The sequence below is a fragment of the Pezoporus flaviventris genome, unplaced genomic scaffold (genome assembly GCF_033815535.1).
Source record: "Pezoporus flaviventris isolate CSIRO_AGI_PZ_B2104156 unplaced genomic scaffold, CSIRO_AGI_Pfla_v1 ptg000002l, whole genome shotgun sequence".
In the NCBI taxonomy this organism is placed as follows: Eukaryota; Metazoa; Chordata; class Aves; order Psittaciformes; family Psittacidae; genus Pezoporus; species Pezoporus flaviventris.
Genome location: NW_026892550.1, coordinates 15,927,763 through 15,948,266, shown reverse-complemented (window position 1 = coordinate 15,948,266; position 20,504 = coordinate 15,927,763). Strand labels below are relative to the sequence as shown.

The window sequence follows — 20,504 nt, the reverse complement described above, 5'->3', positions numbered from 1 at the left end:
TTTGGTGCCACACTATGTCAGTATTTCTGTTGCTTTGATCAGAAGGTGAGGAACCAGGTAGTGCCCCATGGAACTGCTGCTTTACTGACATGGCAGTAGTTAAGGATTTCAGTGTTGAAAGTGCAGGTACTGCAGCAGCAGGTTATGATGACTTGGATACAGTGCATGCAGTGTTGATCCCTGGCAAACCTGCTTAAGTTATGTAGGAAGTTCTTTTAAAGATGAGATGTGTGCAGATGTTTCTGGAGACTGTTTTCTTCCAACATACTCCCTAGATCTTTCTTGGACAGAGCTGTAGTTGTGTCCTGTGCAGTGCCTGTTGCCAGTGAGAAATTCCCCTGCTGGGCAGTGTTCAGGTGCAGGTGACGCAAACGAGAGCATCAGTGACACTGCAGGACAAATACCATTGTGTCACTGTAATTTTGTAGTGATTTTTAGTGAAATAACCATTTGACTGCATTTTCACTTTGGGAAAGCTTAACCTATGTGGAACTTGTAGTAAGACTTGATCAGAGGGCTGGAGCACCTCTCCTGTGAAGACGGACTGAGAGGACTGGGTTTGTTCAGCCTGAAGAAGAGAATGCTCTGGGGAGACCTTAGAGCAGCCTCCAGGACGTAAAGGAGGCCTACAAGGCATCTGGAGAGGGGCCTTTTTTGCAAAGGGTATGTAGGGATAGGTAGTGGGGAGATGCCTTTAAACTGGAAGGTCATAGATTCAGATCAGATATTGGGAAGAAGTTACTGTCCCAGTGTCTCAGCTGGTGAGGCACTGGCACAGGTTGCCCAGAGAAGCTGTGGCTGCCCCATCCCTGGCAGTGCTCAAGGCCAGGTTGGATGGGGCTTTGAGCATCCTGGTCTAGTGGAAGGTGTACCTGCCCATGGCAGAGGTTGGAACTGGATAAGCTTTAAGGTCCCTTCCAACCCAAACCTGTGATTTAACATATTTACATTTAAAAACATACTTAAAAACATATTTGGTCAGATTTCAGGAATAACGAGGTTTGACCCTTCTGACAAAGAGGAGTTGGAGCAGCTCTTTATGAGGGAAGTTCCCCCAGAACAGGAGCTTTGCACTGCTGTGCTGTGAGGTTGGAGCAACCCTAGTCTGTGTTTGCAGAGCTGGCAGCTAACCTGTTAGACTGATCTGGGACACTGATCTTTGGGAAATCCTATTTAAATCATAGCAGTTGCCTATGAAATTTCTTGGAATCAGTAATTCCAGGGTTGTTTTTTTCTTAATTGCCATTTATATAACGGGGAGAAGTTTTGAAAACTTTGTTAGCAATGCAAACAGTTATTGTGAAAGAATGTGTCTCACAACACTTGAGTGAATTTATGCTACACAGTGGGTCTGTGAGTGCCTCAGGTTTTGTAAGTGAGGGGGAGAGTCTCGCCTCCTTCAGGTGCTGTGGCATGGGTCTGGACTTCCCTGGCCTATGAAATGGTTCTCAGTAGGAAGAAAGGAGGTTGATCTGTAAGATGTTGAGCTGGATGAATTTATCTGAGCAGTTACAAGAGTGTCCATTTTAAAACATGGGGATCCTGACCTGAAGCAAACTGCTTTCACCCTAATGCTCCTAAACATGTGAGTGGTTTGGATCCCTGCCGAAAGGTACCTGGGGTCCACTCAGTATGTGGTGTTTGCTCCCCGTCCTGCCGGTGGGGGGCACTCTGTGCCATACTGGAAACTGGCTGCTCCCCAGGTACCAATGTGTCCAGTGTCTGCACAGCGTTCAGCTCAAGGATGCTGCTCTGCCGGCTGCCCGGCTCTCCTGGGCACAGTGAGGTGCAGAGGCATGGCCAGCTCTCAATGTGAAGCCCCTTGAGGACTCCAGAACCAGGTGGCATAAGCTGCTGTGGCATTGGTGTTTGCGGATGGGGAGCAGATGGCTGTGGTTGCCAGAGGAGATGACACAGGAGGGACTTGGGCCTGGTTTCTCTTTTGTATCTGTCATACGCGCAGACTGCTTAGGCAGCGACAGCTGACCTGGGATCTGTCCTTGCTATGAGCAATGCCAATCCTGCAGGCCAAGTCAGTGTCCCCTGGCAGCTGCAGTCTTCCTTTCTCCCAATTAAGCCACTGACACCTGTGTAAGCTATTGAGAGGTGCTGGGTGCACCCGTGTCACTGGTTTAATTGGAAGTTTGTCAGTGCTCCAGCTGTCAGCAGAGATGGCACAGGCCCCTTGCCTGCTCACCTCCTGGCAGCCATGGAAGGCAGCTCTGCTGGTGAGCCTGCTGCAATCTGGGAAATGACAAAGCTCAGACGTTCAGGGGATCCAGCAGATGGGACACTTGTGTTTGTCACTGACTCCCTAGAAATACTTCTCTTCCTGCAGAGCAGGCAGGTGAAGCACTTGCAAGTGCTGAAGTTTAGGGCTGAGGCGTTTTCCCAGAGGGGACCGTATGTGCTAAATCCACAGTTGTTCCTCACTAGTGATCGGTCCTGTAGTGGAGAATGGCTCTGGGGTTGGAGTGTGTAAGGGGTTGGGGCTGTAACATAAGGACTTGCTTAAACCACTATGGGTACCTAAGTGCTACTGTGAATTTCACTGTGTTTTTTAATGTGACTTTGGAGTCATGTAGCAGTGGGAGTGAGTTATCCAAGAAATAACTGTCCCTTCCTGAAGGACTTTTGAAAAGGACAGCATAGCTTCTCTGAGAGATGTTTCGTAGGTCCTGAAGGGAAAACTATCGGGAGCTCTCCTCTTGCCTACAGCTCCTGAGGGATAGACCAGATGCACACAGAGTAAGCTGGGTTTGAGAACAGCCCTGGGGTTTTTGTGAGTTAAGTGTTGAAAGGCAGAACCTCATTGCCATTTTTCTGGTGGGAAACCTTTAAAAAGGCTGCCTGGAGAAATGAAAGGAGACCGAGAAGGCAGTGTAGGAGTGAGGCTGCTCTGTTTGCTAGAGTATGAAGGTCTCCGCTTCCCTCAGTTAAAACAGCTGCAGCCCTGCGCATCACCAGAACTTTGGGTTTGCCTGCTTGTGCTGTGGACTGCAGTAGGTTATGGGGGAGATTGGAAACTGCAAAATACACAAGAGTTTGCTCACAGCTGACTGAAAGGTCCTGTATTCTTTGCTGGCCTGTGGAGGTGCCTCACCTGCTCCTGCTGACCGCAGCTGTTTTCTGCATTCCCTGCGTTGCCAGTCTCACATCAAATGTGTCCAAACTGCTAGGGAGGGTGTGAGTGTGGCTCTTTTGGAGCGCTGAGGGATTGCTTCCATAGGCTTCATTGGTTGTTGGCTCTGGAACAACCTACAGGGAGAAGCAATGCTTTGTTATTACAGTGTTTTTTCCATTTTTTTTTTTTTTTTTTTTTTAACCAGAGAAATTCAGGTGTGTTTTTGAGAATGCAAGTTTATATCAAATAAAGTGTTTATAGTGTTGGGGCTTTTGAAAATACAGAGTGGATTAGATGATAGGAAAATAGTACAGTGAAAGGAGTCTATTTTTTTGAAAGGAGGAGAGTCTTCTGTCTTGATTGTGCTTCTGTATAATACCTCAAAGCTGTAAAGGGCTAATATTGATGTGAGGTAACAGTCTAGGTTTGTTAGCTATGGAGGTAGTTACAGTACATAAGTACATAAAGCTGTGTTTAGGTATGTATATAGTAACGTGAGGACAGAATTGAGCAGTTGTACTGTGTTTAGATTTGTAGGGATTTTATAGCATTTAGAGTTTTTGTCAGAGAAAAGAGTAAATCGTGACTTTATGCTTTGCTGTGTCGATGCCATAAACCCTCTGGGAGATGCGTACACACAGTGGCACAGGAGGCAACCCTCTGGGGGCTGCAGGGGTGTATCCCTGTGTGGCACCTCTCCTCGCTCCCTGCGGCTGGAGCTGTTGGTACGGGCCAGCCTCTGTTAGTACATTCTGTGTTGATGCACTCAGCTTCGTGGTTTCTGATCACCAACCACCTCTCTGTTTGGATGAGGCTTGTGCAACAGCAGCACTTTGTGATGTGTCATGTTCAACCTGTGCTGCTCCATGGTGCGTCTCAAACTGCTAATTATTTGTCATACGAAATGCAGCTTAAAGCAAATGCACTGAGATTTGCTTTCAGTGTGTCATTTACAAAGATACCTTAACAAGAGTCACAGGCAAAGAGTTTTCCTTCCACCCAGTCAAGCTGCAGTTATTAATTTGTAATCAGATTGCCATTGTTTTCTTCATTTGCTGACAGTTTAGCAATAGAAAACCAGCCTGCACCATGATGCTAGATACATCTAAAGTACAGGAGTTTATTCACTTGCTGTAATTTGTGAGGAATAGCCATTTATCTTGCTTTTCCAACAGCTGAATGTTTTAATAATAAACATTATACAAGTAAAATCTTGTATCGGTACTCTGTTGACCATTTAAAAGTATTTAACTTCAGGACTATGTATGTGATGTAAGATTTATGTGAAGCGGGGGGGGGGGGGGAATGACCTACTTGGTCAACCTGGCTCATTTTTCCACTCATACCTTTTACACTGGTAGCTTGCTTCCATGGTGTGCTTCATAGAGCTGTTCCCAGACAAAACTGGGCATCAGTCTCCAGTAATATGAATGTCAGATATCCTTGAGCTTGAAATAAGCAGCTTCAAAACTGGGATGAAACTGGTATATGAGAGTGTTTGCTCCTTTCTTCATTGCTCCTTTAGCAAATGCCAAGCTCAGGCTGCCTGTAATTCACACTGATGCATTCGAGAGAAGTAGTTGGTTTCCAGGAGCTCCCAGCTTCCATATTGAGGGGATGAAGTGAATGTGGTAACAGCAGTAATGTTCCTTTGGCAGCAGGAGCAGATGAGTTCTGCCGATCTGATTGGGGGGTGTTCTCATTTTGCAGTTTTTACTCCAGTGAGGCAGTTTCTCAGGAACACTGAATGTATGTTGGACAGGTGATAAAATACTTTGTGTACATCTTGGCTCTGAGTGATTCTTTAAGCTTTTTCCAGCTATGGAAGCTATGCAGTAGTTATGTTGTATAGAAGAATAAACCATAGTACAAATTCATGTTGATAATAAATATTTCCTGTGGCTCTAAACATGTATTATTTTGGGTTGGTCTGATTCTTTAAGCTGATGTAGGCTCTCGCCTTCCATTTGAAACCAGTGTTTATTTGGTAAGTGTATTGCAGAAATGTCCCCACCTCATCACTTCCAGCAGCGTAACCAGGAAACCTCAGAGCATCATATGCTTAGTGGGCTCCATGGAGCGAGTGGGTGCTGGTGGACCCATTCCTTGCCTGCTTTGTCTGTTCACATATTCAGTTATGTAGCCAAACCCTTTCTGCTTGTATCAATAACCAGTTTTATTCTCAGAAACATCAGCCTTTTCAGCTATCTGAAGGTGCTCTCAAAATTGTGTGATTTTAAAGAATTACAAACTAAATTTGACCTTTCAAATCCTAGAATGGTATCTTTGAGGTTGTTCCAGTTTGCAGGTTGAGTAACGAGCAACTGATAAGCCTTTTACTGTGACAGGGACAGTATCGTTGTTCTAAAAATACTAACACACTGTGAACCTTTCCCAAAAGGCTGCAGTTTGTGCAGGAGCAGCAGCAGGTTAAAAGCAGTGCGAGTCACGATGTGCTTCTGGTGAGCAGCGAGCTGCCCAAGAGGGCACTGACAGCTTTGTTCCAGTGAGTTACTGCGTTACACAGTATAATGGAAGTAAACTTAAATTACTGCTACTTTTACCTACTTTAAAAAAAAAAAAAAAGAAAAAGATTTGATTATGAGCAGAAATCAAGGGTAAGAGTTGGCAAGAATTTAACATTTCAGCTTTAATGTTCACAACAATATGTACCCTGTTTGTTGAAAGCAGACGTTTCATTTTCAGTAAATTTATGGACAGTGAACAGCTTCTCCCTGTAAGCAAGTCGGTGTTAAAGAAAAGCTCACACAGCAACAGAAACAAGAGCATTTTGGATGTTAGACCAGGTTTGTGCTTTACATGTTTCTGCGCTAAAGCTCCTTTTGGCCTCACTGCTCTGTGCACCCCAGCACTCCGTTCTGATGTCTGTTCTGTACATTCTTGAGCACAGCCAGTGTGATGTGAGAGGGTAATGAGGCGGTAGAGGTGGGATTTTTCTGCAGCCTAGAGAAATCCTGCTTGTTTCTGGAGAAGAATTAGGGAAGGAAAAATGAATAGGAAAATATTCCATTGTATGAAATGATAATGGCCTACTTCGTGATCTCCTTCATAATCATATTTGCTCTTCACAATAATTGCCTGCAATGAGTATTATTTTTGCAAGTAAAGCTTAAGAATCCAACTGTTTGTAGTCTACTGGCTTGATGTGAGACTCGCATTTAGATCTCTTGTTAGATGCAGGGAGGTTTCAGAAATGAATTTGCTTTTTTTTTAGCAGTCTCTTGATAAAACTAATTTGATTACAGGAACAACTTTATCAGTCCTGGGCTGTCTCAACTCAGAACAGAACTTCCTAAATTAGCAACAAAAGTCAGCAGCAAAGCTTCGTTCTTGCTGCTTCCAAACCCTCAACATTAAAACAGTAAAAGTTTGCAGAGACATTATAGTTGTATTCACCTGATCATCCTTTCCCTTGATTTGAGGTGATGGTTAACAGAAAGTCCACGTGCTTACAAACTGCAGTACTATGTCTGTACAAGAGCCTGCCTGGGTTTTCTCCTGGTGAGGTTTGTTTTTATTAATTGGATCAAACAGGATGATGTCACCAAAGAAATCCAGAGTTAATGATCTGTCAAATCCCTTTGAAATATCTATCAATTATTTCTGAGGGTTTGCTGCCTCTTTGTGGCATTTCTTGTGTAAAAATGGAATTCTGTATTGATCAAAGCTCTTCCTGGGATTGTGCACAAGACGGTGAAATGCAATTTCCCCAAGTTCTGCAGTGTGCGCCTGGGAGGCTTAATTCCTCCCTCCTCCATGTTCCTCCCTGCACAATACAGAGATAGTACCAAAGGAGTAGCCAAGTGATTTTTGAATGTCTGTAATTCACTTTGTGATGAGGAGGTGATACCACAGCTTTGGATAATGTGCAGAATAGGGAAGCCTCTTACCTTTCTCATTATCTAAGCGATGGCGAGACCTTGTCATGCCTTTTGGTACCTTTGTTCTTAGAAATCTTTACCATGGTTAATAAAACAGTGGTGAATCTATTCTGTTTATATCCATCAGTATTTTGCTGATGATCTGCATGTATCTGGAAGCAGGCAGAATAGCTGTGGGGGGTTTCTCAGATGTAAAGATACTCATGCTAGAGGCAGGGACTCCTGGCAATCCAACTGTCTTGATTCCTGCTCGTTTGGCTTATTTAGGGTTTTTTCCCTCTTTGATTAGTTCCTTCATAACTATAATCACAGAAATGTTATTTTGGGGAAATTATAACCTGATAGGGTTTAAGTAATTTATTTAGATTGTTAATTGGTGGTGAGACTCTAAAAGTTATGAGCTACCTCATAAGTTCATGCCTGCCTATGTTTGAATGGCACATACTCGCTGTTATTTATAATTTTGGGAGTATTGAACTGATGGAGATTACTCATGTTGAAAAGCTGCTGGAAGGCCCGAGGTAGGAATTAAATGCTCATAGTGGCTTCATTTTGTTAGCAGTCTCATTGAAAATATCTTGCTTGCAGGACAATCAAACTCATCAGTGTTCTGCTCTTCCACTTCAGTAGACAAATTTTAATCAGTGGCACACTTGATCTTGCAGAATTCAAGGAAAATAATTTCCTGTATTTCTGAGATGAGCAGAATTTCATGTAATCGAGCTTTTAAACTCCTGGCACTTCTTTTTTCTTTCTTTCTTTTTGAATAATCAGCTTTGCTTCATTCATTGCCTATTTCACGTAACTTCAATTATCGAGATGACCCAATGCTTAGATGGGATTAGCTCATGGCTGAAGAGCAAGCAGCAGATTCTGGACTCAGGCAAGGCAAATAATAGACTGAGGGTGAGATCAAAGCATTTTGAAAAATGTCCTGTTTTCTCTGGGCTGTAGATCTGCAATTGGCCTTTGCATTTAGGTGGCTTTAGAGAGCCTTGTTACTCATTTCTGATGGTTTCCTAACAGCATTTACAAAAACTGCTCTTACACTGTCCCTTTCCTTGGAGCTGCCATCCTATCTCAGCAGTCAGCAGTTTTCCTTTTATCTTTTGTATGAAGAAGATCAGCATATGCACTCTTCACCATCTAGCAAACTTTTATGAAAATGAGTTTTATTCCAGGTCTTTGTGGTTTTCTTCAAGACTCTGAACAGCCTGGGCTCAGCTCTGAGAGGGAGATGGTGAGTGCCAAAGCCAGTGCCAGTTACTTCTTTGATGTAATTCAACTTTGTGAAATAAGGGTAAAACTTGCCTGTGCAGTAAGCGAGCAGTAACCGTAAGTACAAGATGGTGTAACAGATTTCAGCAGTAACCAACAATCATCTAGTATCTCATTACCGTCTGCTTTAATTGCAAGGACTGCTTCTTTGAGCGTGTCTTCTTTCACCGTTGACAGCAAAGACACAGTACTGCTGCTTTTCCTATGAGGGGAACAAGCAGGTGTTAGTCACTTAGCTTAGTGCACTACTTGAAAGTATTTAAGTATTGTGGCTGTAGGTACAATCATGAGTTCTGACAGAACAGAACTTCAGAAAAGCTGGCACTGATACGTTCCTATACCCCAGCATCCCGTGGATGGGAAGTATCTGCTTTCTCCATTTTGATCAGGGACATTCAGTTTTCTGAATGCAATTTTCTTTCAGGAGAACCTTATATATTTGGAATGGTGGTGTGTAATTGAAGTTTGGGAGCAGTATTCTGGGATACTCTAGAAAAAGCTGTACTTTGTTTAATCTTGCTCTGTTATACCAGTACTGGAAAACCTGCACAGTTCTTGCAGCTGAGGCTAATGAATCCAACATGCGGAAGCTGTTCTGGGAGCTCCAGGTCTCTCAGGTAGCTTAGTGCTGGACTCTCATTCACGTGAAGGTGAAAAAAAGCCACCTGGCTTTCAGCTAGAGTACAGTGAAAAGCCAGTGAAAAAGCAGAGCACTAAAATGATGTTTTAAAGGTGAACATGGTTGCTGTGTTCTCATCCACTGGTGGCTCCTTTCTTGGTTACGTTAATTGTACATTTTTGTATTATCGACACGAGTTATCTGAAAGTTAAATAGAAACCTAAACACGCTGGAATCACCACTTCTGCTGTAAGTAGGTTTTTGTTCCTTTAGGGCTAATTGCTTTTATAAACATTGGCTGACAATGTTGCTTGACTTTTCCAAGGGTCTGGTACTTGAACTGTTGATCTCTTCAAACATTAGAAAGATGTAATACCTGGCTCCAGAGGTGTTCGTAAAGCAAAATGAAATAATTTGATAGAAGGTGCTAAGGAAGCTTTATGTATTAGGCTAATAGAAAACCTATCAGTGGACTTTTAAAGCCTTTCCTCTTCAATTTTAATGGACTGTCTTAATTGACTTTAAAAGGCTTTTATGCACTTATGAATTGGCTAAGTAGAAATAGTCTTCTTTTTTTTTTTTTTCCCACCTGCAAGTAAGATACAGGGACGACTTCTAAGTTTATTTATAAGATATCTGCTATTTATAAGATATCTGCTATTCTATGCCTTTGCCCTCTGAGAAGGGATTTTCAAGTAATGACGTCTAGGAAAGTCAGGAATAAAACCTGTTACATGCGTCTGCTAATGCTGAGAATTTGGTAAGAGGAAAAAAAAAAAGGGACAATGGTAAATAAAAGAATAGCACCCACGGGACATTTTGAGGTATTTATGATCACAAGTTTTAAAAATACTGGAGGCCACAGCACTGGGTTCAGATGCTACACTGTTTGTAGGAGAGACACACAAAACAAAACATACAGCTATGGAGTATCACTTTGTGTTGCAGAATATTAATTTAGAGGCTATGGCTGAGTTGCATCCTGATCCCTGTGGGACTGTTCTGATACAAATCTGTCTGCTTACATGGAACATGCAAGTTGAAGACAAATGTCTTTTCTATCTCAGATTCTGCATATGCATGTCAAACCCAAAACCTCTGGAAGCCTTGCTTTTCAGGGAATCTCTTGAGATATCCTTCCACATAAAGAAAAGAAAGATTTGTTCATGATGCTCTGGCTTTTGCCTGCAACAGTTTACTCAGAGAGGTGTCTCCCAAAACTTGACACTTTGATACCAGATCTATTATTGGCTCAAACAGCTGTCCTTGGTTTTTAGTCTTCTCCTAATCCATGTTGTGGTTTAACCCCAGCCAGCAACAAAGCACCACACAGCTAGTCATTTGCTCCCCCAGTGGTAGATGGGGGACAGAACTGTAGAAGTGAGAAAACCCATGGGTTGATATAAAGACAGTTTAACAGGTAAAGCAAAAGCCACAGACACAAGCAAAGTAACACAAGGAATTTATCCACCACTTCCCATCAGAAGGCAGATGTTCAGCCATCTCCAGGAAAGCCAGGGCTGCATCACATCTAACGGTTATCTGGGAAGACAAACACCATCATTCCAAACATCCCCCCCTTCCTTCTTAGCCCAGCTTTCTATGCTGAGCATGACACCATATGATCTGGAATATCTCTTGGGTCAGTTGGGGTCAGCTGTCCTGGCTGTGTTCCCTCTCAACTCCTTGTGCACCCCCAGGCCTTGCTGGTGGGGTGGATTTGTGGAGCAGAAAAGGCCTTGGCTGTGTTAAAGCACTGCTCAGCAATAACTGAAACATCCCTGAATTATCAACACTGTTTTCAGCACAAGTTTAAAGCATAGCCCCATACCAGCAAATATGAAGAAAATTAACTCTACCCCAGCCAAAACCAGCACAGTGCAGTAGCCTCAGGGGAATGAGGATGTACTGTCTGTGAGAAGACAAGACCAGCTTCAATTTGAAAGCTTCACCCTGATGCACCTTATTCCCATAGCAAACAGGCTTTGCAGGTAACACCCTTCACTCCCAAGAAAACAGTTTCTGGTTTATTTAATAGACTTTGAAAGTCTTCAAGCTGAAATCATGGAAGCAAAAACGAAACTAAATTAAATTCTAGACTGAGTTTAACAAGATGCCTTTCTAGGTGCTCTGCTGTCCTTTACCTAGTACTCTGGCACATCTTAAGTCCACGGTATTATGCTGTGTGTGTCTCTGTAGAGATTTAAGTAATTTTCTCTGTTCCATCTGCACCAGGTCTTTCTTTCAACACAGATGGAGTATTGATGATTATCCTGAGGTTACTTCTGTTGTTCAAACATTTCCTGGATTTTGCTGTTTCCTCCAGCCCCCACCAATCCGTTTTTTTTCCAAGTTCCTTAAAGAGTTCATTTTATCTCCACTTCTTCTAGTCCACAGGACTGAATACAGCATTAGCATCTTTTCTATGGAGCTGCTAGCACACTCAGGATATCAGACAATGGTTATTTGTGGATTTTATTATGTTTGGTTACGCACATTTAGGAATAGAAATAACATACAAAGGTTTTTTGCTTCATCACCAACATCACAGTGATGATGCCAGTGTGCTAAATCATGCGGTAGACAAATAGGTCATTAGCCACTTCAGCAATGGCTGGTTGACTGAAAACTTGTACACATGGGCTGGAGGAGCAATACATAATGCTATAAATAAGTGTTCAGATCTCGTTTTGCTGCTAGCAGAAGTGTGCTCTCCAGAGGCCCTGAATAGGTTCTGAGTAGTTCTCAACTATAAGAAAAGACTACAGCTGGATCTCCATTAGTAACCGGTCACTGCGCCATTAAGCTTAACTTCCTACCAGTGACCTCCTACCAGTTGCCTCTCCCAGGGCAACCCTCTGAACTTCAAATGAAGAGATTCCGAGCTAGAGCAAAGGGTTAACAGCAGAGTGAGGAAAAATGTGTGAAGGAAAAAATACAAGTAAACCCCACAAATATCTAAGAACCTATCATCTGCTTGATACTTATAAAGAGCATTGCATTGGTAGGGCATATAGCATGTCTGTCTCTAGAGGAGAGGAAGTAGGGAAAATGCCACCTACTGAAGTGTATCAATATGTCAGCTATTGGAGGGGAGAAATAAAAATAATAATAAAAAAAAAAGAATAGAAAGGAGAAGAGTAGGATTTTCACTTCAAAACAGGAACTTTGGCTCAAACCACGTAATTTTACAGTGCAGACTTTACCTGCACGGAATAAGTAGCTCCGAGGTCAGGCTATCCTGGAGTGCTGTCGGGATGGAATGCACCAAGACTTAAGATGAAATATGCAATATCAAGTTGCTTAAAGTTTTAGAAGCAAGATGCTTTGAACGCTGACCCCTCAGAGGGAAGGGAAGGAAACAATTCAGGAAGGATGGTGAAGTACAAAGGAATTTTATGCCATAATTGTTGCTGTCTGAAAAGTTGAAATAAATTCTTAAACTGCATGAAATTTTGTGGGCCACTAATGAGCAGTCTTAACAGGCAGAAGTGTCTGAAGGAAAATGTTGCAGTAATTTGAGAAACAAATCCTTGTGGACAGAGTAAACATCTTGTTTCTGATGTAGCTTCCATATTCTGTTGCTGGAAACTTTCCTGCTGAATTCTAACCTGCAGAATGAAAGGCTCTTTGGCCTCATACAGAACAGAGCTGACTGTCACAAAGGTTCCTCTGGATGATGAATTCAGGTGTTCTTGGCTAGCCTTCATTCAGACAAAACCAACTCACATCAAGAAGCTGAGTTTCTACTACACTTAAGTGTGCTTCATGGCATTCCATGCTCATGCCACATTTGGAGACTCAAGAAAGTAAGATTTCCTCAACAAATAGAATGGCCAAAGGATTCCATAGGTATTACTAGGTGGTGGTTTCTTCCTTCAAATAGGCAGCGGGCGAGTGAGGAGCTTCAGTGGGCCTTGGGTCAGAGTTATGGCAGAAAATTGCCTCCAGGCATCGGAACATGTTCCTGGGAAGTGGTGGATTCACCGTACCTGGAAGTGTTCAAAAACTGAGCAGGTGAGGCCCTCAGTGACATGGTTTAGTGGTGAACTTGGCAGTTCTGGGGTAATGGTTGGACTTGATGATCTTAAAGCTCTTTTCCAACCTAGTTGATAAAATGGCCTGTTATGACTGTGCTGCTCAACAAACCACTGGCCCTCCCAGTTATGATCTGGTAGCAAAACTAGTATTTTTATAAATGAAAAGCTTATATTCTTATCTGAACAATTATTCTGAAAAAAACCCTACTTACATTATTTGCTTTTTATATTTATTTTAGTTTTGTGATATCATTATTGGTATCATCGATATCATCAGTGTCAGATGAGGAAAATGTTCCCCTGTAAGAGGACTGTGCTTGAGGTGCTGGGTTTGCAGTCAGGGTAAGGAGTACTCAAGAAACATGGTCAGCGTAATCCAATCCCTGTCTGCTAATTGCTCGGCAAACACTTTAAAATCATTATATTCAGTGTGACTTCGCTGTGTCCGACGAACCCTGCGGGCGGCTGAGGCGCCGTCCTTTTCGCTTCCCCTGCGGGACGAAGAGGTTTCCTGCTGACCCGGCTTCGCGGGCTGCCACAGGAGCGGCGGGAGGGGGAACGCGTCCCCCGTGCCACTACCGCGATCACTGCACGCTTAAAGGAAATAATAACAATGAAGAATCCGCTCCTGGAAAACGGGGTGCTGAGAACGCGCCCCAGAACGGGGCAAGCGAAGGAAACGGCACTTGGCAGGGTGGGGGCCCGTCGCCGACTCTGAGGTGAAGTTTCCCGCGGGCGGGTGAGAGGCGGTGTCCCGGCCCCGCCCCAGCTCCGTCCTTCCCTCAGGCGGCGCCGGGGTCACACCTGCACCTCACACGCTTCGCGGGCCCCGGGGCGCGTGTGGAAACCCAGCCCCAACTTTTCACCGGCACGGTGCGGCGCGGGGCGGGGCGGGAAGGCCGGTCCGCGGCCAGGAGGGCGGGCTCGCCCGCAGCGGCGCTGCCCCGGCGCGGCGGGGGAGGACGCGTGTCGCCACTTGCCAGCTCCTTCCCCGCCGCGGTGCGGTGGCGGGTCGTGCCGGCTTCCCCCCCCCCCCCCCCCGCCTCGTTTCCCCGCGCGGTGCCGGTGCCGGTGCCGGCTGGGATGGCGTGGCGCCCCGGCGCTGCTGACTCGGTGCCGGGGTCCGTAGCACAGCCTGTTCCCGCCGGCAGCAGCGGAGGGAGCGCGCGCACGTGACGCCGGCCCCGGCGCCTCCGTGCCCCCGGGAGCGCCGCGCGCAGGCATCCGCGCTTCCCTCGCTCCGCTCGCCCGACCGCGCTCCCCCCCGTCCGCTCCGCGCCAGGCGCAGCCGGGGCAGCAGCACCGCCGGCAGCGGCGATCCGCGCAAGAAGCCAGAGTTTGTGGAGGCTGCTGCGTGCCTTCCCGAAGAGGTTTTGCGCCCGGAGGATGGCTGGCTGCGGGCTGTCAGAAGACGCTTGCTTCTCCTCCTTCTTTTACAACTACACCTCCTCCTGGGAGACCTCCTACAACCAGGTAAGAGGCGGCCGGTGCCGCCAGCCGGGCTCCCCGGGGGAGGCGAAGGTGGTGCTAGTGTGTGCCGGAAGGGTCTGGAAGTGTTTCTGTTCCACGTATGGGGGAGTCGGCCGAGAAGAGAAACGAGGGAAAAGAGCTTTTTACTGTGTGGCTTTCAGCCCCCTTCCCTCCGCCTCCGCCCCTCCCGTGAGGAAGAGGAGCGGGAGGAGGGCTGAGGAGCGGGCTGCGCGCTACCCTGGAGCAACTCGGGGCGCAACAAGGCAACTCGAGCAGAGCGTCCCCGATCCCGCCTTCGGCTGCGCTCACCGCCGGCTCGGTGCGCGGAGCGTCCCCGTCCCCGCCGGTGCGAGGGGAGCCGGCTGGCGAGCGGCAGGCTTGGTGCGAGAGGGACCCACTCTCTCTCCGAAATGGCCGCGTATGCGTTCAGCCTCGTAATTTCGGGTCCTGCCTAGGTGGAAATAGTTAGGTTTACCCCTCTCTCTTTCTTGTTCAGACCCCACACCCCCCTTCACGTAGTTAACTTTGATGACAGTGCAGTGCGGAGCGCCCAGCCGGGCACCGCCGGCTCCTCCAGCCGGGTCGGCCAATGCTGCCCGCGGGGGGCGGCAGGCGAAGTGCTGCGGGAGAGCGGGGCGAAACCAGAAATCGCGCCTCAGAGGCAGAGAGCTATTCCGGGAGCCTCCAAAGCGGCTTTAATTAAACAACTGTTGTCGTCTGCTGCCCCCGGTGCTTGTCTGGTGAAAGTCTACAGGCAGCTGTCATCGATAAACTACATCGGTGTGTGTGTGGAAGGAAGGAAAGGGGTTCTGGTGCTGGCGTGATAGGAAAAGTTGAGCAGCGGGCGGGAGGCTGCCCTGGGCTGTGGAGGCGGTGGTGTCCTCCCGGGGGCAGAAGAGCCACTCGCTGCCCCTGAGGCAGCGAGGGGTTGCGGGGGGTGGGGTGGGTCGGCTCCCGGCTCCTTCCTTGCTCGGGGCAGCGCCCGCTGAGCTCATGGAAAACCCGCGGCCCCGGTTTCCAGGGAGCTGAGATCCCCGAAGGGGCAGTTGCCGGTTTAAGGTTACACCTCACGGCGAGGGGTCTTGGAACCTCGCGTTCCTCCCTGCCCCCGGCAGTTGACGCCGCCTGAGCTGGGGGGCCAGGCCGCCGCGGTGGGGCCCTGGAGCCCTGACAAACTGGGTCGTCTCTTGAAGCAGTTGAATAAATAGCGGTGTCCCGGGTGCGAGCGGACACCAGCCGGGCCCATCCCGGAAGGCACCTCGGCTGCCCGCCGAGTCCGCCGCCCCAGTCTCCGGGAGAGCCTTCCTCTCAGGGAGCGAGCGAGGCTCGCTGGCGCTGAGGAGGGGCTCCCGCGGGGCTCGCCGGTGCCTCCCGGCTCGGTGAAGTGTCAGTGAGCTGCGGCGTGGGCTGGGTCGGGGCTTACCGCGAGCAGTGGGTTGGGGCGGCCGGTGCTGCTGCTGGTGTGCGTTTCCCTGCTCATACCGAGCCCACGCACCGGTGCTGGTGTGTCTGTGTGAGCAGAGAACGTACATCGTTATCCTGCTAAATAGGAGCCCGTGCAAGTAACTGTGATTTAAGAAGGGCTTATGGCTTGTATCAAAGGCAGGCAGTCATCGAAGACTCATTTGGAACCATCAGAGGAGGAAAATGGTTAGGAACGCAGACAATACAATCAGGTTTAAACCAGTTCCTTTATCTAAAGTTAGTTTCATTCTGTAGCAAAACAGTTCCGTGAAAGAATGTCATTGTGAAACCTATCGTTCCCTCCATTTCTTTTCAGGAGAGCAAGCCCCTATCACAATGGAAGCAGGGAGAATTACTGACAAATCCAGAGTTGATCTATTCTAAATACCAATCTTGAACTGTATCTGAAGAAAAACGGGGGAGATAATTCAGGATGCACAAGGTCTATTTATAGAAGGACTATATAAACTGTAGGATATATACACAAAGTTGAATTAAATATGCATGATTAGGAAGGGAGTTTGGAAGGAGAAGGTGTAATCACTATATGGCATTACAACAGGAACAGATGAGCTTGCAAGACTTTCCAGGGTGAAGATGAGAAGAATTTTTAAGACGCACATTCTTTCTGGTGCTCAAGGCTCCTTTCTATTTTCATCTTTTGAGTATTACGTTAGCATTTGCATCAGTCACATTCACCAGCTGAGGATTAGCACTAGATGTTAGTCTGAATATGAAATCAAAATGAATATTGGATTTTCCTGCAAATAGATTTTTCTTACAAGTTTTAACACTTAAAACGGCAGAGTTGGCTTCAATTTGACAGTCAGCCATATTCATGTTTGTTTGTTTTAACCTGAATTGCATCCAGGAAAAAGAAGTAAGAGCTTGCAAACCATTTCTTCTTGCTAAATATAGCAATGTGGCTGAAATAGAATTTGTTTTGTATATTCTGTTTAAAACAAAACAGCAAACAGAAAAACTTTAAGACAAAGTGCTGAGATGAGAAGAGGGGTTGACTACTGGAAATATAGGTTTTTATTCCTAGATCAATATGATGTGCTCTCAGCATCTAGTGTGAGGTAAAAGGATCCCCTGTATAGTATCAGTAGCGGTTCAGCTAGAGCTTACAAAAAGAAGCTTTTCGTGGCATCTCAAGACGTTAATGAGAGCATAAGTAACCAAATAAAGCTTAATGATGGAAACAGTCAGGTTAATGTGAACAATGTTTTCTTCTGGAAGCATAATATACTATCTGACAGTTTTGAAAGCATGTATTTGCTTTATAATTTGGGAAGGTTGAGAGATGCCTTTCAGCTTACATTTTTGATGCATTATTGCAGTTCATTTTTAAGGACAAGATCATATGCTTGATTTGTTGCTAATGTTCTTGGAAGGAACTTTTCCCATTGCATATTAAATTCCAGAGTGCATCACAAGAAAAGCTTGTATTGGAAAAATTATGTCTAGAAACTTGATGAAGTCTGTTTTGAATGTATTTCTGAGACAGTCTTCCAGAAAATAAGGCACTATAATAGTTACAAATAAGATTTTGCATTACTAAGGAGAACTCCAAAAGGATTGACTGTCATTTTTTACAGTTATTTTCATACAGGGACTAAACCGTTATGCAAAATTCTAGACTAGAGGAACTTGTAGACTTAAATCCTGAAAACTATGAGTTGTGGTTGCATAAACTTACCTGTGATGTTATGCCAGTGGGTGTAAACCTAAGGTGAAGGAATATCCAGCAGATTAATTCTCTGATCTGCATTTTTAGACTATCAATAAACATTCTACTTTTAGTTCTTTTGTGAATACATGTTTGCCAAAAATTTCCTGAGTGTATCTTCTGGTTCACTGAGATTCTCTTTGCATCCATTTCTTAATTAGTAGTCATGAGCAAAGAACAACTATGGCTAAGTACTGCAGAAGAGGTATTCAGCCTTGCAAGAGCAGTAATATTCTTGGGCATAACCTGTCCATGCTGAACTGGCAGCATTATTTGTATTAATTATTTTCCACTCTCCACTCCAGAACTGGCTACGTTGTTATGTTACTAATCTATATGGTGGGGAAGTGCTTGAAAATCATTTGAAATGTAGTTCATGAGTGAAATCCTATGATTAAGGCATAAATCTGGATGCTAACTTTAATTTGATCTCAGGAAAATCCCTGCTGTATAGAAGTAAAATGAGGGGAGTGTGCTGCCTGGTTACTGCCATTATTTCAGAGATTTCTCCCTGCAGTGCTCAGCTGAGGGCTTCTTACAGGCACCAGCTCTTTGTCCTGTATTTTTGAACATGGCAGTACGTTATACAACAGTTCTTTCACAGAATATATTCTGTAGATAGAAGTAAGTCACTGAAAGGTAAACTAAGAGCCAACTTTGTGGCTTGGCGTTTGGTCTTTACATATGCAGGGACAAAAGCTCCAATTGCCAGTATTTTTGGGGATCTCTCTACAAGTTTTTTTGGGAGAGCTGGACTGAATGTAGTATGTTGCTTTTATGCATTTTATTCTTTTAGCTGGAGTAAGTCCAATGGCCATTTCTATTTTCATCCATAGCCAGTGGGACTTTTTGACTTATTTTTGTTTCCATGGTTTCTGGATTTATTTTTTCTTTTTGGAGTGGTTTTTTGGTAGTAGAACTTGGTGTCTGCGGGTTTGGAAATATGCCAGATGAGTTTGTGTTAACATGTACAGCATATACTGAATATGTATGTGCATGAGATGTTGAATGGAAGATACTCTATCAATCTGCACAAGATTGGGCAGTGCACATTATGATTTAGGTAGCCCTTTTTCTTTAATGGAAAAAGACTCAGTTGATAGTTGTACATGGTTTGGCTGTGAAAATCATTGGAACAAACCCATCACTCACCTTCAGTTATGTTTTAGCAAAGCTTGTAACATCTCTGCAAATTAAAAAGACACTGGTAAAATGGAATTAGTTAAGAAAAAACAGTGATCTTGGGTTAGTATTGACAGAAAACACTTGGCAATTAAAAAAAAAAGTTAATCTTGGATTTTAAATTTTCGTTACTCTTCGATATCCAGTGGTTGTTGTGTGCCAGTGCACAAAGCCAGGGAAATGGAACACAGTAAAAATGAAAGTGAAACTCAAGAGACCTATTTTCTTGGCATCCCAGCAAAAGATAAACCGTAGGATAATGAGGAGGTTAGAGTTCAATAAAAGAGGTAATAGACTTAAAATATAAATTGCTAAATATATTTCTCTTTCTCTCAGAGATTAATGGCTCAGTTGGTCATTCAACACAGTAACTTTGAAAAGTGTATTCTGATGGCCATCTCATCTGGCCAAGAAAGCACATTTTAAACTGGGTGCAGACCATTTCCTCAAGCCCCAGAGCAACCCAGCTAAATGGTGGTACAGTAGAGCCCAATAATACGAATTTAAAGCACACACAGCATTGGGCAAGATGTTATTTCTCTGTCTTAGCTTAGAAGAAAAGCTGTATGCAAATCGTGAGTTACAGTTATGGCTGCAATGAACTAATGCATTTTAGTGATTTATAAATAAGACAGGATTTTAAAAAATACAGTTGTGTTCAGGAGAAAATGTCAGTAGTTCTAGCAATGTGTTCTGTAGGAAGAGGGCAGGGAGTTCTTAGCTGGTCGAATGTTCATATGGTCTAAGCAGAAATGCAAAAGTGCAGGGTTTGCATTGGAATGAGAGTGGGGTCATCCACCCTTTGTACTCATCGTCAGGGAAGCAGAACCTTCTTCCAGAGAGACCATAGGAAATCAATGAGTGCACTTTGCTAGTGTAGAGATAAATGTGTACTGCAGAAGGGTATTAAATATAAAAGGGCAGCAGTAAAAAGATTTACTACATGAAGCAGTGGAACTTTCTTTTGGTCACCTAAAAGGCAATTTTCAATTTTTGATAACATAATTGTATTTTGTTTTTTTTTTTTTTTTAGTACTACTAAGTGAAAAAAGATGGCAAATCAGCTATTTTACAGGGATTTGAGGTATATAATGTAAGCTGAGAATCTTGTTTACAGGTGGCAGCTTATTTACAAGTATATCCATGCTTTTTTTTAACATACTATCTGGCATTTATAATTTAGATTCTAATAATCTGATCTAACTTTGAAAAGTTAATGGTTTTTTGAGTGTTTTTTCCTGAGGCAGTGTGATCCAGCTTGTCTCGCCATGACCAGAAGGTATCACTGAGGGATACCAGCACAACGGATGCACATAGGAGAGAACCTGACGTACATTTAGGTGTAGAGGCTTAATAAAATGTGGAGGAGCAGGTGCGCAGCCCTAATGTGTCGGTGCTTGTTTTAATTTCCTCTGATGTGCCTGTTTGCTGTGTGAGCAAAACTCCTTGTACACTTAAAACCTATAGGACTGGAAAATTGCTAAAAAGGATGGAAACGCAACAGTTCTACAGTATTTTTTTGTCTTAGACTGTCTTCTTTACAAGTGGCAATTGAGATTCTCCTTCCGCTAAGTAGCTGTGTGTTATTGTCTCTAAAGGTAAAATGAAGGTGAAGAGAGATTAATAACAGAGTGACCCTTGCTCTGGATATGGCACTTGTCACACTGTGGTTCCTATTTTGGAAAGAGGAATT

At 44.6% G+C, this 20,504-nt stretch overlaps 1 protein-coding gene across 3 annotated transcripts in view; it reads left to right on the top strand.

The window, feature by feature from the left end:
* The first annotated feature begins 14,015 nt into the window (after window positions 1-14,015).
* PPARGC1A (PPARG coactivator 1 alpha) overlaps window positions 14,016-20,504 on the top strand; it is a 366,954-nt gene continuing 360,465 nt past the window's right edge. Inside the window, exon 1 of one of the 3 annotated variants that reach the window (XR_009746393.1) lies at window positions 14,016-14,436. Coding sequence is in view for 2 of the 3 variants with exons in the window: in XM_061470280.1 (XP_061326264.1) it covers window positions 14,350-14,436 (87 nt within the window). In the remaining variant the exon portion in view is untranslated. The remainder of the gene's footprint in view (window positions 14,437-20,504) is intronic. The other 2 variants (XM_061470280.1, XM_061470261.1) reach the window with 2 other exon arrangements.